Below are 21,422 nucleotides of genomic sequence, written 5' to 3'. Positions count from 1 at the left end.
TTTAACTGAACAGTGCTGTGCACGACACTGCGCCGTCTATGTTCGGACTAGCTTTGAAGATTTGTCTAAAGAAGCTTTTTTTTTTTTTCATTTTGGTAAGCAGAAATCTGGTTACATTTAAGAGTTGCTTTGATAGAATTTTTTACATTAAAATAAATACAGTTTATTTGAGTTTAAACACAAAGAACACATGGGTGAGCTCTGACGGGGTTTCCCCAGCAGAGCATGGTGTTGGGGACAGTGCTTTGGCCCTGCTCTCATGGCCGCTTTGCTTGAACTTGTGGATATTTGTCTTTACTTCCCCCCATCCTGAGCTTTTAAGAGATGAGGGAACCCAGTTGTTGCCTCTATTTTCTTTTCACTTTCTTACCTTCATTTCTGACTGCTGGGCCTTTAGGACTTGATACTCTTCATCACAGAGAAGCCTGGAATCAGTCAGGAGCTGGGAGACAGCAGTTTTTTGTAGTAAAATATATGTTTTCAGAGTTAAGTCTGCATTTAATTAATTTTGTGAATTAGTATTCAGAAAATATTAGAAAGCATTTGTATTGCTAATAGAAAGATCATCCTGAGGCTGAGGAAGCGCAGTTAATTGAAAAAGCAGCCATTTGTAAAGTGAGGAAGATTTTAAAACATTTCATACCCTAATTAAGAATATATTCCTGATTTAAAATTGAGAATATTAATTCTCTGTGTGAAGCAAATACACCAAAACCCCCTGGAAACAGTCACATCCTTCCTGCCTCCCCTTGAGCCTCCCCCAAAATGCAGTTTGAGAAAGGCACCACTTTTTCTTACCCCCCCCCCTTTTTTTTTTGTTTTTTACTGTAGCCTGAAACCATTTTGCTAGAAAGATGTGAATGCTCTCTTCCCATATTCCCATATTCCCGCAGGGAGTGAAGGGTGGGCGGGGGTTATTACCTGGTCAGAATTTTTGCATCTCTTTCCTAGAAAAATCGTTCACTCATTTTTTGGGGGCCGTTGTGATGTTCCTCCGTGATGACATTTTAGAGTCTTTTGGTCTTGGACAAGAGAGGTGTTGGGAAACGGGGATGCTGGAGATGAAGGATGTCTGAGAGGCGCAGATGCAGATGCACTGCGAGCTGGGATGTCCCTGGGGAGCAGGGCTGAGCGCTCCCTCCCCTCTGCTGCTGGAGGTGATGCTGGAATTGTCTGTCTGGTGAGAGCAGGCAGGAAGGAGCGTCTGCCTGAGCGTTCCTGGCTCCTGGCTAGGTGGCACAGTTGGTCAAGTCATTCCCATTGCAGTTATGGATACTTGGGTTTATGTTTGATTTAGTAGATCGCTGTGCAGTCCGTATTCAGGTCCCACTCTATTATTATTTTTATTAAGATCATATTTATTGCACCATAAATTGACACAGTGCTTTAGAAACCCGGGAGATGTTCCCACTGCTAAAGATTTACAGTCCAAATGAGAGAAACCAGGTGGTGTTTGGCCGCTCGGCGGCCGGAGGAGCCTCGCCGGTGCCCGGGAAACCGGCGACCACGGTGCCACCAGGGCGTTGGCAGAGGGTGCCGGGAGGGTTGCGATGGGGTCCTATGCTGGCAGAGCCGGAGGAACCCTGGGAATGAGTCTGGGCACTTGGGTGCCCATCAGAGGCTGGCACTCGGGACTGAACAGTGCTGGATGGAGTGTGCCACTGGGCTCTGGCTGCGGTGGTCAGGGTGGGAATGAGCTGTGTGTGCAGGGGGGAATGTAGAGCTGAGCGTGTCTTGTCCCAGTTGGTAACCTCCTTTCTGCATCGATTAGTTCTTCTGCCAGTGTGTCTGGTGGGGATGGTGCAGTTGTGCTGCCCCCGCCCCAGTACAGCATTTCTCCTCTCCTGGAAAAGCAACAAAACCCCACAGTTACGGCACTGGTGATCCAGTGTGTGAGTGGATTTCTAAATGAATTTCTCAGTCTGAGCAACAGGAAAAGAAATTGAAATGATGTGGAAGTAGCTTGATGCAAGGTGGGTTTTCACTCCTCCTCCAGGCGCCTGGAGATGGAGCATCACCATGGGTGGGCTCCTCTGCTTGGCTGTTCTCCTCCGGGCAAGGGGAGAGGAGGGTCCACCCCCACCAGGACCTGAGCGAGCTCTGAGCTGTCCATACTCTGGTGAGATTCCAACCTAGATGATCTGGATGTAATAGTGCTGCACACAGGGTGTCCCTTGGGTGTGTCAGGCAATCAGGTAACTGTTCGCATCTGGTAGTTTTGATTGGACTCACTTGTTTTGTTAGTTTTTATTGGTGCCAACACGTTAGGCTAAAAGCTATTTTTTGCCTAGTCTGAAAAGTAGCTAAAATTTCAGACCAAACACAGTTTTAAAAGCAAGAAAATTATAAATGTGCCTATTGTTTGTATTCTACAAAAAAAAAAAAAAAAGAAATTCCCCAGTAATCATAATAAAAATTACCACAATCTACGAGACAATAATTCTGAAACACTTCAAAAATAGTATTATCTTTCAAAGTGCAAAGCAGCTGGTATTTTATGATGGAACAGATTTTATTGTTGCTGGATATAGGGTCAAACACTTGCAACACATTCTTGATTTAAACAAACCAAAAACATAAGCGTTTTTTTGAAGATAAAATCAGTATGATTTTTTTCCCTGGATGCTGTAGTTCCCTTCTCTACCTCTAAATATAGGCACATGCTGTTCTTTTTATGCTGGGTGGAACAGCTCGCAGCCCAGCTCCCTGTGCTCTCTACCATGCCGTCGTTCTAGAGGCAGAGGAAAAAATAAGGCTGTCTCAAGTGTAATTAAAATTGATAGGAGCTATTTTGAGATCGGCAGATAGCAGAAAAGAGAGAATAGGAAAACACTTCGTCGTTCTGGTTCTTTTTTATTGTTACTTGCCACAACTGGGAAGTTCCGAACCACCGTCGTTAATCCTTGTAGCTGTCTGCGGATTGGGTGTGAGTCGTGATGGCTCTAAATGTTGGCGATGGGATGGTTGGAGAAGCCGCAGGGAGCTCAGGGCAGCCGTGGTTGTTTGGTTTGTCTTTGCTTTTACACTTTGTGCATGCAAAGTAGCATTATACATTACATGGTGAAGGGGTTTGTCCTGTTGATGAATCCAGTTAGTGTGCTCCGTCCTGCGTTCACTTACTTCAGCTGAGGTGTGGTGGGAATTGCAGGAACAGATTTGCTGCTTGCAGCCGTCAGCTCCGGGGTGCTCCAGGTTCTGGGATGCTCCAGGTTCCCAGGAGGGTGCCATGCTCCGGGCACCCCAAGGTGCTGATGGATGCCTGGCCACTGTGGGCTGGCAAATGCCGCATTGGAAACATGGAGTTTAACCGAACAAAGTTGTGCTCCAGCTGATTTTCCAAATCTTCCTGTATTTTCCTGTGTTCTTTTCTGAGGTGGTTGGTGCCGATGGTGCTGAAATGTTGGAGTTACAGAAGAGAATAAAAATCTCTCTGTTGAATCAGTAAGTGTGAGCTGCAGGAGCTGGAGGAACACGCAGTTGGAGAGACTGTGATACAATTACGTTTTTATGTCTACCTATTAAGCATAATGAAGGGTTGGTTGCTGGCCTTAAATTTGGGAAAAGCTTACTGTAAAGCTTAAAACAGAAGTAGATGCCTGTAATTACTGCTTTGCAGAGAGTATGGTGAGCGAGGTAAGGGGAATAACAACTACTCATTGTCCAATCGCATTTCCATAGCTGCTGCACTTTTAAATGTCTGTTTTGAAAGATGAAATTTTTTGTTATATTGATTTCCAGAAGTAAGCTGAGAAAAACCAACGGGGGGGGGGGGGGAAGAGGTGAGGAATGTCAAAGGAACAATGCTTAGAAAGCGCACTGCTGAGTGCTTTTGTGAGCCCCGCTGCATTGTTTGCAGAACCAGTCGATGTGTTTATGAAACAGGAGGCCAGTAAACTTTGGGTTTGTGTTTATTTGGGTTTGGGAGAGTTGATGATAATCTGAAGAGTTCTAAAACCATTGAATTTAATGTTTGCTTTTATTTGTCCTGGGTTGGGCAAACCTGGTAAAACACAGCTCGCTCAGTGCCAAGTCTGCTTTTCTGATTCTTGCTGCCTGATGGCAATACATCAGCAAACTTGGATCGTGGGGTCAATTGTTTGACGTTGTTTTTTAGGTTATGTTCAGTTTCAGACTGTATGAAACTGGTGAGAAATGAGCACTTGCTTATGGTGATAAAAATAGTTTTCATTGCCTACATTGTTTTTCACTGTATGTAACAGGAACTGTTACAGCTCAGAACATCCCTGTGAGTTCTTCACAGTGATCACACTGCACCGTTTTGCTCCTTGCATGTGTTTGGGCCTATGCACTGCACTGAGGAACTGTTGCTGCTTCACGTAAAGAAAACAGGGAGAAGACCAAACCTTTTATTGTCCCCTAGGAAAATAAAAATCTAAACCATGTGGTTTTTCCTCTCCCCCTCAGAATCTGGTTTACATCTTTAAGATGGAGGTTTTTTCCATTCCTTTTCCCTACCATCTTTTAGGATGTGCTATACTGGCCTTTTTGTGGAGCTTCTCTTGGAATCTGTTTCACGGGGTTATAGTTGAAGTGTTCTTGAAGGCTGCCTTCCTTCCACAGTGGTCTGGCCCAAATAGAAATGTGAAAAGTTCCCATTACTGAGCTGTAAAAAAATACTGTAAATGGGTTATGCAGGAAAACCCATTTAGATAAAAATGCAATTTTCCCTTCTGCATACACTGCTAAGAATTAATAGCACATTCTTCCTAAATGGGTACTTCTACATTATATTTTCACCTTAATGAAATTCTTTCCAAAACAGGAGTGTTTAATTTTAAATTTTAGAGCAAACTTGATCTGTCTTTATCCTCAGTGCTCCCCCCCTTTAGTTAAATCTCACTGGAAGGACTACTGTGGGCTGCCTGTGTACGCTATGGAGAATAGATGTTGGGTTTAGAGGCCAGCGTCACCATTTGACTCTAGTCCCTTCGCAGGGCATGTGTCAAGGGGCACCTCTTACCCGTGTGACCACATCCGGATTTGTGCTTGCTGGCAGGGTGGTTTGTGGTGCACACGCCAGCTGTGCTTTTACCGGGCCTGTGGCCACCATGCGATGGAGACACGAATATGTCACTTACCAGGTCATTTCTGCCAGAAGCAGTCCCAAAGGGAGAACGGTGAAGCCCATTGTGGCCTTTGCCAGTGTCACCTGGTGTGGGTTCGTCACTGCACATCTGGAGCAGAGGTGATGAGCCTGAACGTGGCGTGACCAGGCAGCACCACGCAGCCCCTTACAAACACACAGCCACTATTTTTAATACATCCCTCTTCTCTAGAAGGTAAATAAATGCCTAAATAAAAGAAGGAATCCTTCTTGGTGGTGCAGTGAAATGGCAGTGGAGGTGCCCTGGAGACCTGGCTTGCCAGAGGATGCTGTGGCAGATCTGCTCATCCTTCCTTCGGGAGACAGGTGAGTGTGTTGGGGTTATCCCGGCCTTCCCAGTAAGTGTGCCACAGCCAGGAGCAGCCTGTCCCAGGCACCAGAAAACCAAATCATATATTAGTGCTTTTTAATGGTTTCCCTTTCAATTAAAGGGTTTTACGGTGAGAACAAAACTGTACTGTAGGAATAGGGCTAATGGGAAGGTTCCTGCTTTAAGCAGCTATTCACTGCTGAGCTGCAGTGGGGAAAATGCTTTACTAAATAAATTGCTTGGTGTTTCTTAGTGTTAGTAAAATGGCTCCCCTGTATAAGCGCTACTTGTGATGATGGAGACATGGATAGGATTTGATACCACTCAAAGTCTCCATGTACAAACTAAAAATCACTTTGGCAGTAATGCTGCGCAGCCTTGTGCGTCATTTTTGTGAGAAATTACACTTCAAGGGACTCTGTGTTTGTGACTCTACGTTTGGGTGGTGGGTACCTTACTCAAGACTTGGCATCTGTTTGTTTTCTTTCTCTCGCTCCGAACTAACACTGAGTTTAATCCAAAATCTGATTTTGAAAGGGGTATTTATAGGCAGTGGGGCTTTGACTACTTAGAGTTGTCTTCCAATGATCTTCCAATCCAAGAACAGAAAAATACTACACTCCTCATTAGGTGGGTTACACAATAGCTATTTATTCACTCACAAAATTTCCCTTTTGTGACTCACTTTTTGTGAATCATGGCAGTTCAGAGCAGATTGCGGCTCACACTGTGCAGCGAATGTGCGGTTCCATGGCAGTAACATCAGAAATTGAAACGTTTCCGGGTGGTCCTTTGTAACTTTCAAGGTTTGTGTTGGGGACATTGGCTCTTGAGGGGTTTTGTGTAAAGCGAAATTATAAAAACCCCACAGAAACCATTGTCTGGAGTAACTCTGGAAGGGAAACGGTTCTGAAGAGTCACAGCAGCATTTTCAACTGTAGGGCTTGAAAATGGGCGCTCTGGTGTGTAGAGTTCCTGCGAGAGCTGGGTTTATCATGCCCCAGAAGGGCTCTGCAGTGCTGGTGAGCACGGAGCCCCGCAGGGCAGAGCCGCAGGCAGGTGTGGAGCTCTGCCACCGGGCTGTCACCGGCCGGGCAGGACACGTCACCATGCAAGATCAGCTCTGCCCCTGCCCGGTGGGTGCAGAGATGCTGCTGACCTGGGTGCCTGGGTCCCGTGCATCCCTTGTACTGTCAGGAGACATAAACCTCGGTGTCCGAGACAGGAGAGCGGTACAACCGGCCTGGCTGCGGGCTGCTCTCACACTCCTGCGCTGGTTTATGCCACAGGAGCAGGGAGCCTGTCATGGGAAGCATTTGCTGCCCTGGGTGGGTGGTACTCGCCCAGAGCGCTGCTCGGTTCCACGCTAGGTAGGGATTTCTTATGCGTCACTAGTTTATTAATTACCTTGCTGTGGTGCTCGCTGTACCTGCAGGCACGCTGCATACTAAGTTGTACATTTAAGTATTGGTTGCTACAGTAGAAATTTTGATGGCCATTGTTTCTATCAAAAAACCCCACTTCTCATCTTCAAAGTCGCAGCTGTTACAATAATTTTCGCTTTGAACGTGTCAGGATTCTGTCTTTGATTATACACTGGATTGTCTCTTGTCATTGCAGACAGATTTGGGATCTTTTTGGTAGACGGAAATGTTTTCAGTTCATCCCCATCCCAGTGCTGCTTTAAAAAACAGACTATGTTGAGAACAGGTATTTAAGAATATAGATCTTCAAGAAAATAACTGGTTTTGACTTTTTATTTTCCTGGGAATTTCATAAAGCTGATGTGAAATAGAGCCTCCTTTTACAATTTGAACTTAGACTTTCAAGATTTCCCTTTGCCCCCCACTCTTCTTTTTGCTTTTGATGGCACCAGAGATCGTGATTTCATAGATTTTCTTCCACTTTCTCATTTGCTGTTTTTGCAACTTGCACCACCCAAAAAGAATAAATCTCTGTAATTCTAACACCGGTTTATTCAGCTTTAGACAAGTTTTGGGAAAAAATAAAATAGAGAATGGAAAAGGGGGGTTAGGAAATTAAATAATGCTTATTCTTTTACCAAAAAAAGAATGTGAAATACTAGATTTTTCCATTTTGTGTGTCGCTGTTCTCTGAAGCTGGGAAGGCTTTAGAAATGTTGGAAAAGAAAAAGGGGGAGGTAAGTGATTAAATAAACACTAACACTTGTTTTTATGGTTACAAGCAAAAGGAAGAGAGAGAAGGATGAACTCTCATGGCCAACTTTTAAAAAGTATATGTGTGTGTGGAGGGCTGTTGGCTGCTTGGGCTGCTGGCTGGCTGTGGTGGCTGGCAACCTGGGGGACTGAGTGTTCTGCTGTCAGACCCTCACTGCCATGCCGCTTGTTGAGAGTGGCTTCCATTGGAAACTGTGTTTTGGCTTACGTGACGTGTACTGGTTGTGCTCTGTCCGCCTTCCAGGGACAAGAGTTTCCATCGGTGCTGTGATGGGTGCTCACTGGCATGTAGCGGCTCCCCGAATGTGGTGATAGGATGAAGGTGCCTTGGAAGCACAGCTCCTCTCCCACTGCTGCAGAGGTGTGGAGAGACATACCAGTTTGTGGCTGTTCATGGTTGATGGCTTAAATTGTAATGCTCTGCACTAGTATGATGTTCGCCTTGGATCAAAGGCCAGGAGACCTTCTGAAATGGATTTCAGAAGCCTCCCCAAGCTAAGTGAAAGACCAGGGCTAGAGTGTTTGTAACTGTCTTGCTTTGGGTGTATGTGCAGTCTCTTCCATCACTGAGTGATGTTGGTGCCACCATAGTGATGGGAAAACTGGACATAAATGGGGGTCAGTAGAACTGCATCAAGCACTGAACAGATTATCCCTTGGAAAATAGGTGAAGATGGAACGGTGGGAGACCCGGGTAAAATCTGCAGACTTGTTCCTTGTTATGATTACGTGTGTGCATGCTTCCAGCAGGTCATTGTAAGACTATTACTTGCTGGGTGTATCACTTCAGAAGGTTAAGCATGACTAAATCAAGACACCCTCTTGCTGGGGTTTGCCTGCGTGGTTGCACGTGATGGAACTCTGCCATAGTTTGTAAATCCTGGCTGTGGTTTTGAACAGGCGCTTTCTGCCCTGGTGTTTTGTGACGAAAGGAGCTAAAATGGACTCACTGCATCTTTAAAGCATGAAATCCTCCCTGGGAAGTCGAAGGGGGAAGGGACCCTTTCAGGATTAATTAGAGATGTCTTGCTGTAGACTCAGGGTTTACTGATAAACGCCAGCCCCTCACCCACGGCTGGTGGTGGCTGCTATTATTTAATCAGGGCTATGACAAGGAATCTGAGAAATTTTCCCTTTCTCCTCCTCTGTCTCCCATTTATCTGCCCTCCCAACCTGTTTGTTTGTCTATGGTTAAGTTCTCCATGCCAGGGAGAAGCAGGGTGGAAATGTCAGGGGTCAGGCTGCAGGCAGGGAGCAGGCAGGGAGCAGGCAGCCTAGCTCCAGCCTCTGACTTTCTGAGAAACAGGAGATCCGTTTGTCCCAGGCAAGGTTAACTCTTTCAGCACAGCTGCCTTCTGCCCAGGAAGACCTGGAGGACTGGAGGCAAGGTGGGTATGTAAAGACACTGAGTTCCTCTCTGTTCTTCCATGAATCCTCTGGTCCCCTGCGTTATGGGTGCTCCTGCTGTCATTTCACTCACCCTCTTATCTAAGCCCAGCAGGCCCAACATTTCATCTGCCTTGGCAGCTGTGCAGCTCACAGCTGAGGCTGTGAGGATCCAAACCTTGGAGAAGGATGAAGGGTAGCATAATCTGTTGCAATTGCTATCATGTATACCTGTATTTCCAGTAAACAGAGCACTCATCTGTGAAGGATGGGATGCTGCTGTTGGGAGACACATCTTTGGGCAGAAGCGTGACTCAGGTTTGCACTCAGAAGGTACCTGGAGACCAGTCTGAATGCCTTTGCCTTTCAGAATAACCAGGTTTGATGTTGGGCCGACTGACTCAGTATCTTACAGGCTTTAAGGTGTGGGTAGTGTGGTGGTTTACGTGTGCAGCAGCCCTGGCTGGTGCAGAAGCAGTGGCTGGGGCTCACAGCTGGGGCTCGCTCAGTGAGAGATGGGGCTGTGTGACTCGAGCTGTGCTCCCAGCATCGCCCCGCCTGTGCACAGCAGCGATGTGATTCAGCGCTGGCATGGAGGAGATTGTCTGTTTGGTGCCGCCTTTGCGTTTGTGTTATGGTAGTGAAGCAGGTGCTGAAGAGCAACTTCTGGCCTGGTTTGACAGAGCTCCGAGTGCAGACAGTGCCCTTCTTGGGGCAGTTGCAGCAGGAGATGACCAGGTAGTCCTTATGCCATCGCATGTAGCTTTTTCATAGTTGGCTTTATTTCAGCAGTGAGGGGGCTTGTGTGGAACGTGCACATGTGGAGCCGAACATACTCCCTTCTTACATCTTCCAGGGACATTGACATTGTTGTGGGTCATAAATCCCATGAACACGTGGCAGGAAAGGGAGCCCGTATTTCAGCGCTGGGTTTGAAAACGCCACTTGTCCGTTCCGTGTTGCACTGGCACATTCTGTTGATGTTCTGGTTTGGAGTTAATTTTCCTCCGGAGCAGTGCAGTGTGTGCCGGTGGCGTCCCTGCCTCAGCAGCTGTTTGCTCCTGATTCGTTGCTATTCTGAGAATTTCGTGAAGTCTCTCCACAGTGATGTGACAATTGGAAGAAAAAGATGAGCTTATATTTTCTTACCCTAATAGTGGCACTTACAGACGTACCTCAGAAAGCCAAGTTTCTTTGTGTGGCTTTTTTTAAGGTGGATTTCCCTTGCTGCCATTCCTCCTTCATATGGTTGTGGATTTCTTCTCTCTAATGAGTGGTTTGCTTTTCCTTCAGATAGATTAAATTATAAAATGTGCTGTTCAAACAAATGCTGGTCCTCCATCAGCTTTGTGACCCCCAGCTGAACCACCACACCTTCCTGCTGCTTTAGGGGGTGTTTCTGAATGCACCAAATCCACTATTTGGCAGCAGCATTTCCGTCTTTCTGTGGCCAAGATAAAATCTGAGGGATAGCAGAACCTGGGGTTGTACCAGAATCTGTGAACTGCATCTCTGCAGGTGCCCTGGTGAGACCCGGCTTTGCTCTGGGGTCTCTGCTCTCGCTGATCTCTTACGCTGTGAGTGGTGAAATTGTTTGAGCTCCTTTTGATTTCACAGAGGCCCAAGGTCCCTGCGTATCAGCTGCTACTTCTAACCCATCAACTGCAGTTAGAGGTCTCCTAAAGAGCAATGGGATGTATTTCAAGGTAACACTATAAATAAATGGGATAAAAGAGCTGAAGATCCTGGATGCTGTTTATTCTCTCTTCCTGTTAGCTTTTGGTAAACTCCAGTTGTATTTTCATGAATATCCTTGAACTCATGTGGCTTAACCTGGAGCATTAATGCATGTGATCACCATTTCTTGGTGTGCAAGAGCCTCAGATGTGTGAGGCCCTTGGGAGAGATTGACTTTGCCTGTGGCAGTTTTGTATTATGGTCTCTCATAATTGTGAGTTATAGATCGGGCAGAGGCACCTCCAGGAGCTGCAGGAGGAGCTGGGAGGAGCCTGGAGGGATGGGAGCGGGAGGACCCTTGGTCCTGGCCTTGGCCACCAAGATGGATGCAGATCTGGCTTTGGGATATGACGACATGGCCTCTGTTGATTGGGAACAAGGCAACAAAACACATCAAAGTTTTTGGCCAGCTGTACCCAGGCTTTTGCCTCACAAGAGACTAGTGATATTTCAGTGACAAATGCCCTTTTTTGTACTTGGCTTTTTATTCATTTAATTTGCGTCCTGAAACTAAGTGACCACAAAGTTCTTTGAAGGGAACTTCTTCTTTCACTCTGTTTTCACTTCATTTAAGCAAAATAAAGATTTCCATGTATAATGTGCAGGGCTTAAATATCCTACTTATTGTTGGCATTTCTATTTTTTCCCCAGCAATTATGTAGAAGCTCTTGCACAAATCTGACGAGAGAGAGATGGAATTTACATGTTTCCTCCTCTGTTGCGCTCTGTGCATAATCACCATCAATTCACTGCCTTTACAAACCCGCTCATGCACCCACTTCCCTTGCCAGGGTGAGTGGGCATTTTTCTGCTATTTTTGGATGCTTGCTCTGTGCGTTGAAACCTGCATTAGGCTGAAGGTGATACTGGTGCAGCAATACACTGGGGTGTATTTAACAATTGCATCTGACTTCTGTGCAGGCAGAAAATTCCACCTTGGGTTTTATGACCAACTTTTTCTTTGCTCGTGCATTCTGGCTGTCGAGAGATGGATTCCCAGGGGCTGGAGTGGTGCGTTAAGGCTGCCATGTGATAATTTGCGTACATATGAAATAAACGTGAACGTATTGGATGCAAAAACCTGCACTTCCTTACTCATCACGGATGTGTGGGTTGTACCCTCGGTGAAAATAGGCTCAAAGCATTTAGTTAGTGCCAGTGAGTGATGTACTCCAACAGCAGAGAAAACATGGGATCAGTCAGCCAATATTCACTCCTACCATGGGGTTCTCCTTTTCATGTTACGTGCTGGATGGATGCAGAGGTAGGGACAGGGCTGAGGCAGCTGCAGCACTTTAGAGGGAGGGGTAGGAGAAGCTGTTTGTAGCCTTCATCCCAGTGCTGGGTCTGAGTGTAAATGCGGTGGAGCCGGTGGGCAGGATTTAGGCAGTTAACTCCTTTCCAAGATGAGCAGAAGTGCTCAGAGCTCCCAGAGGATTTGCTGGTCTCGGATGGCAGCATATGAATGCTAGGAGAATTGAATCGGTTATGCTGGGATGAGTTAGAGTTGCCAGACTCCTGTTTGTTTTCTCTTGGAAGCATCCAGGAATGGTTTGACTGTTGGTGGCAGCTGGTTTGACTTGATTTTTAAAGCCATCTTTCCTCACTTGGGCAGGGCTATAGCATCTCATAACATGCAGAGCCTAGGAGAGCATGGTGTTGGTGATGGCACTGAGGAGCCTGACCAGCGGTTCAGAGTCATGTGGTTGGGTTGCATTGACTTAGACCATGGTTGAAGGTTTGGCCATCAGCTTTCAGTGGCTGTTAGACACAGCTGTGGTTTGCCTGCATGGGAGAAGGCAGGCCTGTGCTAGCAGGAAGCAGCAGCAGCTGTGGTGGGACTTGGTTTGCAAGAATGGTCTTTTATTACATGAGATGCAAAACCCCAACCTCACCTCTTCACAAGGGGGCCAGGCAGAATCCTTCTGTGGCTTGTGTATCTTGCAGAAAGCCAGACCGAGAGTGAATGTGTTAAACTGAAAAGAGGAACTGAAAGTATCCAGAAGAGAGGAAGGATATGAGTTAAAAACAGTCCGTTGTCCCTGTGGCTGTCTACGAGGAGTTACTGCTGTCCCCAAGTACGGAGCTTCTGGCTCCCCTCTCTGACACAGAGCTTAGTTTCTTCTCAGAGAGTCATAGAGCTGGAAAGCAGTAATTTAACAGTAGCCTCCAGAGAAATAAAAGGTGTAAGGAGTTTCACACTTTCCTATAAAGCCCTGGGCACATATTGCTCTAGGCTGGGCAGTGGGCAGCAAAGTGGGGAACTGTGGGTTCCCCCTTTGTCATCTCCTCAGTCAGCATGGAGGGAACACGTTTTAAAACAGCAATGTTGTTCTTATCCACACATTGTTCATTCTGCATCTTCAAGGTCATACTACATGTAAGGTGACTGCCCCTTTTTCCACCAACAGGGTTAGCATGTTTCCTACTTACTGGTGTTTTCACCAGTTTCTTCAGGCTGCAGGATGTGGCCAACAGTCTGAGTTTGTCCCCAAGTCATATCTGCCCTGGCTGGCTGCTGGAGCTGTAGGGTAGGACACTGCTGTCTGACTGTAGCCCTACAGCCGTAACAACAAACCCTTAACGCTGCTGTGGGTTTGGGCAGCCTTCCTGTCGTGGTGCGTGCATCCTCCCATTGCTCCTGGTGAAAACAGGAGCGTGAAAAGAGGTCAAGGGAGAAAAAGTAAAAATATGTATTCTCAGCAAGCACTTTGTTTCTCCTGTTATCTGAATTCCGTGCAAGCAGCGAGCGGGGCTGGAGCTCCGTGCCAGCTCTGAGGCCATGGAAAGCAAAATAAACATCTCTGCAGCATGGGCTGATACACGCTCCCTTTAGAGTGGCAGGCACCTCCAATTAATCATGCTGTCTGTGGAGGAAGAGGCTTTGAGGATTAGAGGACATTGCCAGACTTGATGGGCTGTTGGAGGAGAGGGCACTGCTCAGTGTTGAGGGCAAACGGGCTGTGTTCCCAGCCCTGGCCAGTGGGGTCGGCTGTGTCATGCTTTCAGGTGAGAGGTGTCTCATCTGCGTGCAGCAAAGTCAAATTTAATCCTGGTTTGAAGGATATCTCAGTGGTGTGGGACAGTGCTCAGTGCTGTGCATGCATTTTTGGCTGGAGAGCCTTCTCTCCTTTGTGAGAAAGGCTTTCACAGTGAGGCTCAGCTGGCTCCGTCTCAGCAATAAATCTATGGGCTGACCAAGCCAAATGACTTCTTGAAATGTTAATGAGTGAGATGTGGCCGATACCTTGGCGTTGGGGTATCTGCACAGTTCTCCTGGCCAGCAAAGAGGGGAATTGCCTGGTCCCCGTTTTGGCTGTGCTGCTCATTACGAGTCCTTGGGATCAGTTGTTCATATTAAGTACAAATACTTCTGACTTCCTTAATTTTTTTGTTACAGTACTGGGGAAGGTGGCACCTATAAGCATCTTACAGGCTTTAAAAATTGCCCAGGTTACAGAAAATACATCAATGATTTTGGTAATGGAGCAGGTGGGGCTTTGCATTGAGCGCCAGCAGAGTGCTCGGTGCTGCGGAGTCCAAAGCCAGGCATCACCAACAGAAAAGGCTGATCCAGTCCAAGCAGGGTACAGGTTCTGTGGGTGAAGACCAGAAGTAGTGCAAGTTCATGGAATAAGCATGTGGCTGGTGCCATGTTTGTGTTTATAATCAAATGCAAGATGTGCACTTCCTGGTCAAGAAAATGCCTTTGTCCAGGATTTTGTTGGTGCTACCGTGGCGAGGGAGGAGACAGTTCATTTGTTTATCAACACAAATGAGCTAGTTGTGTTTAGAAATATGATTTTGGAACGAAATTAATCTGTGGAGACTCGGTCCAGTGCGCAGGAAAACATGAAACGTTTTCAGACCTTATTTTTCTTGAAAACTGAAAAAGATGATTCTGTGCTGTGTACAAATACAGAGCTATGTGCCTGAACCAATATGTCAAACTGTCATGTGGGAGATTTGGTGAAAAACATCTTGTCCTAAGGGAATAATTTTAAACACTATATGTAGGTTTGCTGCCTCATAAGAGATCATTACTCAAATCTATTCCCTCTTACAGTAGCTCAGGCTCTGCTTAACGGACACAGGGTGAACAGAAGCCTATTAACGCATCCTTTAAGAGTGGTTATCAGATGGTAGAGGGGAAACTGATCACTGGTGAGGGAATAGAGCAGTTTTGGCCAGATCCTGTGATTTAGCTTTAACAAGATCAGTAGCAGTGGAGGGCTTCACGCTCCGCTGGCCATCGAGGGCGGCAGCAGCGGGGCTGAGTGGGGCGGGCGGCCGGAGCCTGGGCAGCGCGGGCGGCCGTGGCTTTGTCAGAGCTGGTGAAGAAGTGTAAGGGATGAGCCCTGGGGCGAGGAGCCATTCCAGGGATCTTCACCTCCTGTTTGTCACTTCAATCTTGCAGGGACACTGAAATGTGGAGTGGAACCCACTCCCGACCAGACCCCTACCAGACTGTGGCTATGCGCTCACGCCTGCTTGTCACTGCCTCCCGTTCCTTTTGGTGGTGGTGGGTTTGGCAAAATTGAGAGGAATGGCATGAGCAGCACCTGAAAAGCATCAGAAACTGCCAGTGCTGCTGTGTAGCATCTGCGGTTGCCTTGGCTACACCCCGTCCCTCCCTCCATTAATCTCTTCTCTCACCAGATGATGCACATAATGCATGCTAGCGATGCAGGTGAACTCGGTTTTAATGGGATTAGGTTACCTAAAAATCGGGGCACATGTGGATTTGCACAGTGCTTGGTGGGGTTGTCATGGGTAGGAGAACATGTTATTTTTAAAGAATGCCTGAGAAGATTCTACATGAGGGAAGAAGCTTTACAGAGCAGCTTAATGTGGGCTGAGGAAAGAGGGAGAGAAGGAAGCTGGAAGGACTGGAAGTGTCTTCAGGACATGGTGTCTTCAGGAACGAGGAGGGTGTCGGGATCTACTCTTGCTGGAGAAAAATGCGGTTTTGCTGTGTTGATGTGAAAGAGCAGCTGTAGTGTGTGTATGGCATTTTGTGGTGGAGCAGGATTCCTCGTCTTCTCCCTGTGTCCCAGCTGTGGGTGCCCATGCTCCTGGGGAGGCTCCTGCATTCTTGCTGTGCTGCCATCACTGCTGCGCACACAAACAGCACCCTGTGGCTTTCTGGAGGCACTCATGGCTTCGGGAGTAGAGCAGGACAGGAGAGAGCTTCCCAAACGTGCAGGTCAGAGCAGGAGCTGGGGCGGGAGGAGGCTCCTGAGCCTTCTCATGCTCTGCCCATGCCCCATGCCTTGGCGATGGCAGCGTGTGTGTGTGGGTAAAGCCTGCTCAGGAGCTCAATGGGCAGCTCTTACCTAGAAACAAAATGTGATGTTACATTTTTTAAAACCTTTCTGGTCCTTTGGGAACGGAAAAGTGTCCGAGTGTTCATCTGCCTCTGCAGGAGAGCAGCCCCGTGCGTTTGTCCCAGAGGCTTGTTACAGTCCTTACCGCTGCTGCTGTTTGTTGTTGTAACTGATGAGTGTTAGCAAACTGTGCGGAGATTGCTTGGAAATATTTACCTAAAACATAGGGCTTGAACTGCGATAAACAAACCTGCTGGAGTATTTGCTGAGCACGAACATGCAAGGGCTGTGAAAACGGCCGGACTTAATTCACTTTCATGTTCCAACGAATGTTTGCAAATATTTCTTCGCTGTAGCCACCCAGCTCTTCCAGATGTTGTGGCTGCCTCTTGGAAGTGCCTGTGCACAAGCTGAGCTAATAATATTAATCAAACCTCATGTTAACTTCCAGGGCATTCAGTCATTATCGCAGGAATTTTCTCTGCAGTGAGCAATTTTGCACACTTGGTTGGGATGCACCGTGCTGGGTTTGCCTCCTCTTTGTCTGCCTCTGAAATACGGAGTATGGGTTGCTGCTCTGGGCAGGATAATGGTAGGATGGGCCATTAGAATTAAAAAGGAAAAGTTTCCAGTGCTGGAATTTAAGCTCAATCTGTGCAGGAGCTGGCTTTTGGGACCACCCGGCGTCACCCCACTGCGGGGTGTGAGGAGGTGCCACTGCTGTGGGCGCTGGGCGGAGGAACCCACGGTGGTCGCAGGCAGTTGGTGACTTTTGCTCTGCAGGGGACTGTCCTCCCTGGCGTGACCCCACCATCGCCTATGGGGGGCTGCTGGGGCGTGTGCTGAGGATGGTGCTTTGGATTGAGGACACTGTCACGGCTGAGCTGTTCCCAGACTGCTGTTGGCCTTTGGTCACTTCCTTGCTTTCGTGCCTTCCATGTGAACCCATTGTGTGCTTGCATGTGGCATTTTACCTCTTATCTCTACTTTAGCATTTGCCGTTTTCAGGCAGCACCAGCTGGTTCTACTTGTGTCTGTCCCAGGTTCTGTTGTGTCATGTCCTTTGGTTTGGAGAGGAAGTCTCCACCCAGACCCTCTCGAGATCCCGGGCATGGAGGAGGGCTCTTATTAGAAGGGTATCGCTTTTGCTAATAGCACAAGTTTCTTGCAGTAGTTGCTAATAGAGGCAGTTGTGCAGTTTCATAGAATCATAGAATAGTTAGGGTTAGAAAGGACCTGGAGATCATCTCATTCCAACCCCCCTGCATGGGCAGGGACGCCTCACACTAAACCACATCTCCCAAGGCTCTGTCCAACCTGGCCTTGAACACCGCCAGGGATGAAGCACTCACAACCTCCCTGGGCAACCCATTCCAGTGCCTCACCAACCTTACAGTAAAAAACTTCCTCCTTATATCCAATCTAAACTTCCCCTGTTTAAGTTTTAACCCATTACCCCTTGTCCTGTCACTACAGTCGCTAAAGAAGAGTTCCTCCCCAGCATCCTTCGCAGCCTTCTATGTGCTCTAATCTACGCAGCCTTCTCTTCTCCAGGCTGAACAGCCCCAATGTTCTCAGCCTGTCTTCATACGGGAGGTGCTCCAGTCCCCTGATCATCCTCGTGGCCTCCTCTGGACTTGTTCCAACAGTTCCATGTCCTTTTTATGTTGAGGACACCAGAACTGCACACAATGCTCCAGGTGAGGTCTCACGGGAGCAGAGTAGAGGGGCAGGATCACCTCCTTCGACCTGCTGGTCACGCTTATGTTTAAACATAATTTGTTTGAAAATTCCTTGGTTTCAATTAGGTGTACGTCATGACTGACTGATTTATCTGAAACTTGGCAACCACGAGGCAGTGATGTGAAGACACCGTTTTGCATTACCCGACTAATTTTAACCTGCTGAGTCCCATCAGTCTCCACCAGCAATACCCCCAGGTCTGTGTGCACTGCAGAAGGCAAGTGCTGGGCACTGCTGCTTTGAAGGAGGCAGAGGCAGTGAGGAAGGCTGGTGAGACTGGTCTGCTGGGAGAGTTTGGACAAGCACTGCGCAGTAGCTCCTGCTTAAGAACATGATTCTGCTCAGGTGGATCAGCACAACTTTAGGTTTTTAATACAAAGGGGTTTGGGTTTGCTTTTTTTTTTTTTTTCCCCTCCAGAAAAGCATCATAGCTTTGTCAAGATGGCAATATTGGAAAAAAGTAAATTGTGCTGAATTTGTCCCTTCAGATTGGCTTTGAGGAGACCTGTGCAGGCTCTCATCCCCTGTGTGTCTTGGGTTTGAATGACCATTTTCTGTGCTCTTTAACAACAGACCAAGAGAGCTTGAGCTCCCACACAGCATGTGGCATCATGTGGACAGCGGCAATTGGGGTTGACTTTGCAAACTGAGGATGATATTAATTCACCTCATTTCCTTGGGTTTTCCTCTGAGGCCAGCAAATCCTGTTCACCGCTGGGGATAGCTTTTTGCATTGATGCCTTTATCAGTAATTTCCTTCTGAATGTGCTGGTTTGTGAGTAAATAAGGCTATTTTTTTATTCTTTAGATGTTTGTGCCATGTGAGCTTCCTCACTTAATTCCTGGTGAGAACCTGCTCCGTTCTGGGTGTTGGTGGTGCGGGCATGGTTTATGCAGGGGCAGCTCAGGCCTGGCTCTGATCCCGGCACAGCACCGGGCACACAGAGCTGAGTGCTGGGTCCCACTCTGGGGATGTGCTGTTGAGAGGCCAGTCCCTGGAGCCTGCAGCAAATGCTCCTGCAGAAACCCCACCTCGATCCCGGGGCCCCTTGTGACCGCAGATCAGCAGTGGGACTCTTTCCTCTTTCTCTGCAGCAGAGGAAGAAAGCTGCTGTCACAAAGACTAATCTCAAGGCGCTGGCTTTTCCTGTACCGAGACCAGCATGTCCTGTACAGTCAGGGAGACATAAGAATAAGAAATGCTGGGTACTGTGTGCACTCAAAGTGTTCGCTATCTGTATTTGTGAACAAATACAAATGAGAAAAACTGTTTCCCTTTCTCAGTTCTCTCCACAATCCCATTTGAGTTTTAAATGTTTTATAAGTAGAAAGTTATTCAGGTATATTTACATTCAGGACAGTGAGTTTAAATTTAACATCTCATCAAATAGCATTTATTTAGGGAGGTTTTTTTCCGGTGATTTTTCTGAAGTGGCACCCTAATGTCAGCCTGGGATGCAGTGGCCCGGGCTGCCGTGCCCACGGGGCACGGACTGCAGTCCAGCTCCGCAGCACAGATGTGTCCCTCATGTCAAGGGCCAAGCTGGAAACACCCCCTGGGAGGAAAAGCCGCTTGTTACCCCTCAGAGGCAAGCACAGGCTGTGCAGTGAGGGTCTGGGGTGTGGGGGGGGCTCAGGGGAAATGGGAGGGAAGAGCAGAAGCTCCTCGTGCTGGGCAAGGGCAGGGTGTGTTAATTCATCTCTGCCTGCTTAAACTCTGCTTTGGGGTATTACGTGATGAACTCTGCTCCTTGGTGCTGCTTATTTATCGAAACTGACTAAAAAACCAATGGCAACCACAGGGGACTGTAATCCACTGGGATTTAGGGAATGTGAGCATTTTTGACCTGCTGGTGTTGGATCCTTTGTCCAAGCAGTGGGTGAGGGCATCCCGCTGAAGTGCAAGTCCAGAGCATGGCTGTGCCAGGCTGAGGTGTGTGATGGAGCTTTGTGTGGGGTTTGCGCATGGTTGCACTAATGCAGCATGTGGTGGAGCAGCAGCAGTGCTGCTCTGGAGCCGTGTTCCTTCTCCCATCATTTACAGCACTGTCCCCCCAGGTTCCAGAGTTTCTCTCTCTGGTGTTATGATACTGTTTTGGATATGAGCATCTCTGGCATTCTATAACCAAGCATTAAAAGCATTTTCTAGTTTAAACCAGGGACTTCTAGACTAGTTTATTTTTTTAATATCACCGTGATTGTGTAATGAGCTGTTCAGTTCCTGTTTGGTATCTGGTGTAGCAACTGCTTGAGTGAAAGGGATACAACTTGCCCCATGGAGGGTGGTAAACCTGCACTGCTTGGCTTTGTGGAACACAAGAAGGATGATGTGAAGCAAAGCTTGAGGAGTTCCCTGAATGCTGTGGTTGGGTTGCGTGGATGGGGTTGTGAGTGTTGGTGGGGTTCCATGGATGGGTTGTGCACGTGGATGTGTTGCGTTGCGGTTCTCCTAATGCTCTCTCTGAACCCTTTCAGCCCACGACCTTCCCCCGAGCAAGACGTCGGCGGCGCAGACGGGCAGCCACCTGCAGTGCCTCTCGGTCCACTGCACGGACGACGTGGGCGAGGCGAAGGGCCGGACTGCGGTGCCGACGTGGAGGTCCCTGCACTCGGACATCTCCAACAGATTTGGGACTTTTGTGGCCGCCCTGACTTGAACAAAAGAAATTATTTTTTTTCTCTTTTTAATTTCAAAGGGCCGCTACTGCTAGGTGGACTATTTTTCTAGGTTGGTACCTGCTTAGTGGCATATGGACTGGAAAGGGTTAATTTAAAGTAAACCTCAAGTTTTTTTTAATCGTCTGCCACAGTATGTTACCAGTGTTAACCCTTCTGCAGTTAGCACACTTTTGCTTAAGATTTTCCTGCTAGACCACTTTCTCCCATTATTCTGTAACCTTGGCATACATTCATAGATGAGGCCTTTTCCTTTTTCATCTCAGCGTATGTCCAAGTCATGTATGTCATAAGACAAAGCTCCTCCTCCTCATTTGCTTTGTTTTTCCTTTTTTTTTTGTTTTGTTTTGCTTTGTTCAGTGCTTATTACAATGGTGATCCTGAAGAACAGCAGTTCAGGAATAAACGCCGGTTAAAGTGAAATGGTCATCATTATGTTATATATTGTATTGACACCCAGCTTCTGCCAGTCACATACAGGCCAAACGCTCTGTTGAACATTCAGGCAAGGAGCCTGCCCTTTCCCGAGACAGCGATGTGCTGCCACTGATAACGTTCCACTGCCCCGGCAGGGCGAGGGCGCACTCCTGTGTGTCCCCTGGCGAAGCCCAGGGATGGAGCTGTCAGGAGCGGTCTGGTCCAGGCGTGGCCGGGAAGGGAGAAGGAAGTTTTTCTGGATGAGTCAGGAAGTTTGCTGAAAGTTCGGAGTCATCATCACCTCCTTCGAGTGCCCAGGCACCCCCTCTGCCTGTGAGGGGCAGCGGGGACGCAGCTTCTGGTCCTGGTGATGCTCCTGCAGCTCCCAGGTCATCTCTGAAGGAGAAATTACCCCCAAAGCTGGGGCTGGGGCTGTCACCGCTGTGCCCTGTGTCCCCAGAACCCATTTTAGCTGAAGGAAGACACTTGGTCAAAGCGGGGTC

The 21,422-nt window shown here is 47.7% G+C and overlaps 1 protein-coding gene across 1 annotated transcript in view; it reads left to right on the top strand.

Annotated features, from left to right (window-relative positions):
* MN1 (MN1 proto-oncogene, transcriptional regulator) overlaps positions 1-20,925 on the top strand; it is a 31,556-nt gene extending 10,631 nt beyond the window's left edge. The window contains exon 2 of the mRNA XM_065692662.1: positions 20,302-20,925. Coding sequence (XP_065548734.1) covers positions 20,302-20,483 — 182 coding nt within the window. The 3' untranslated portion in view covers positions 20,484-20,925. The remainder of the gene's footprint in view (positions 1-20,301) is intronic.
* The last annotated feature ends 497 nt before the right edge of the window (positions 20,926-21,422 follow it).

Source organism: Lathamus discolor, chromosome 12 (assembly GCF_037157495.1).
Source record: "Lathamus discolor isolate bLatDis1 chromosome 12, bLatDis1.hap1, whole genome shotgun sequence".
Lineage (NCBI taxonomy): Eukaryota > Metazoa > Chordata > Aves > Psittaciformes > Psittacidae > Lathamus > Lathamus discolor.
The sequence above is the reverse complement of the archived record's forward strand: the minus strand, read 5'-3'. Positions and strand labels throughout refer to the sequence as shown.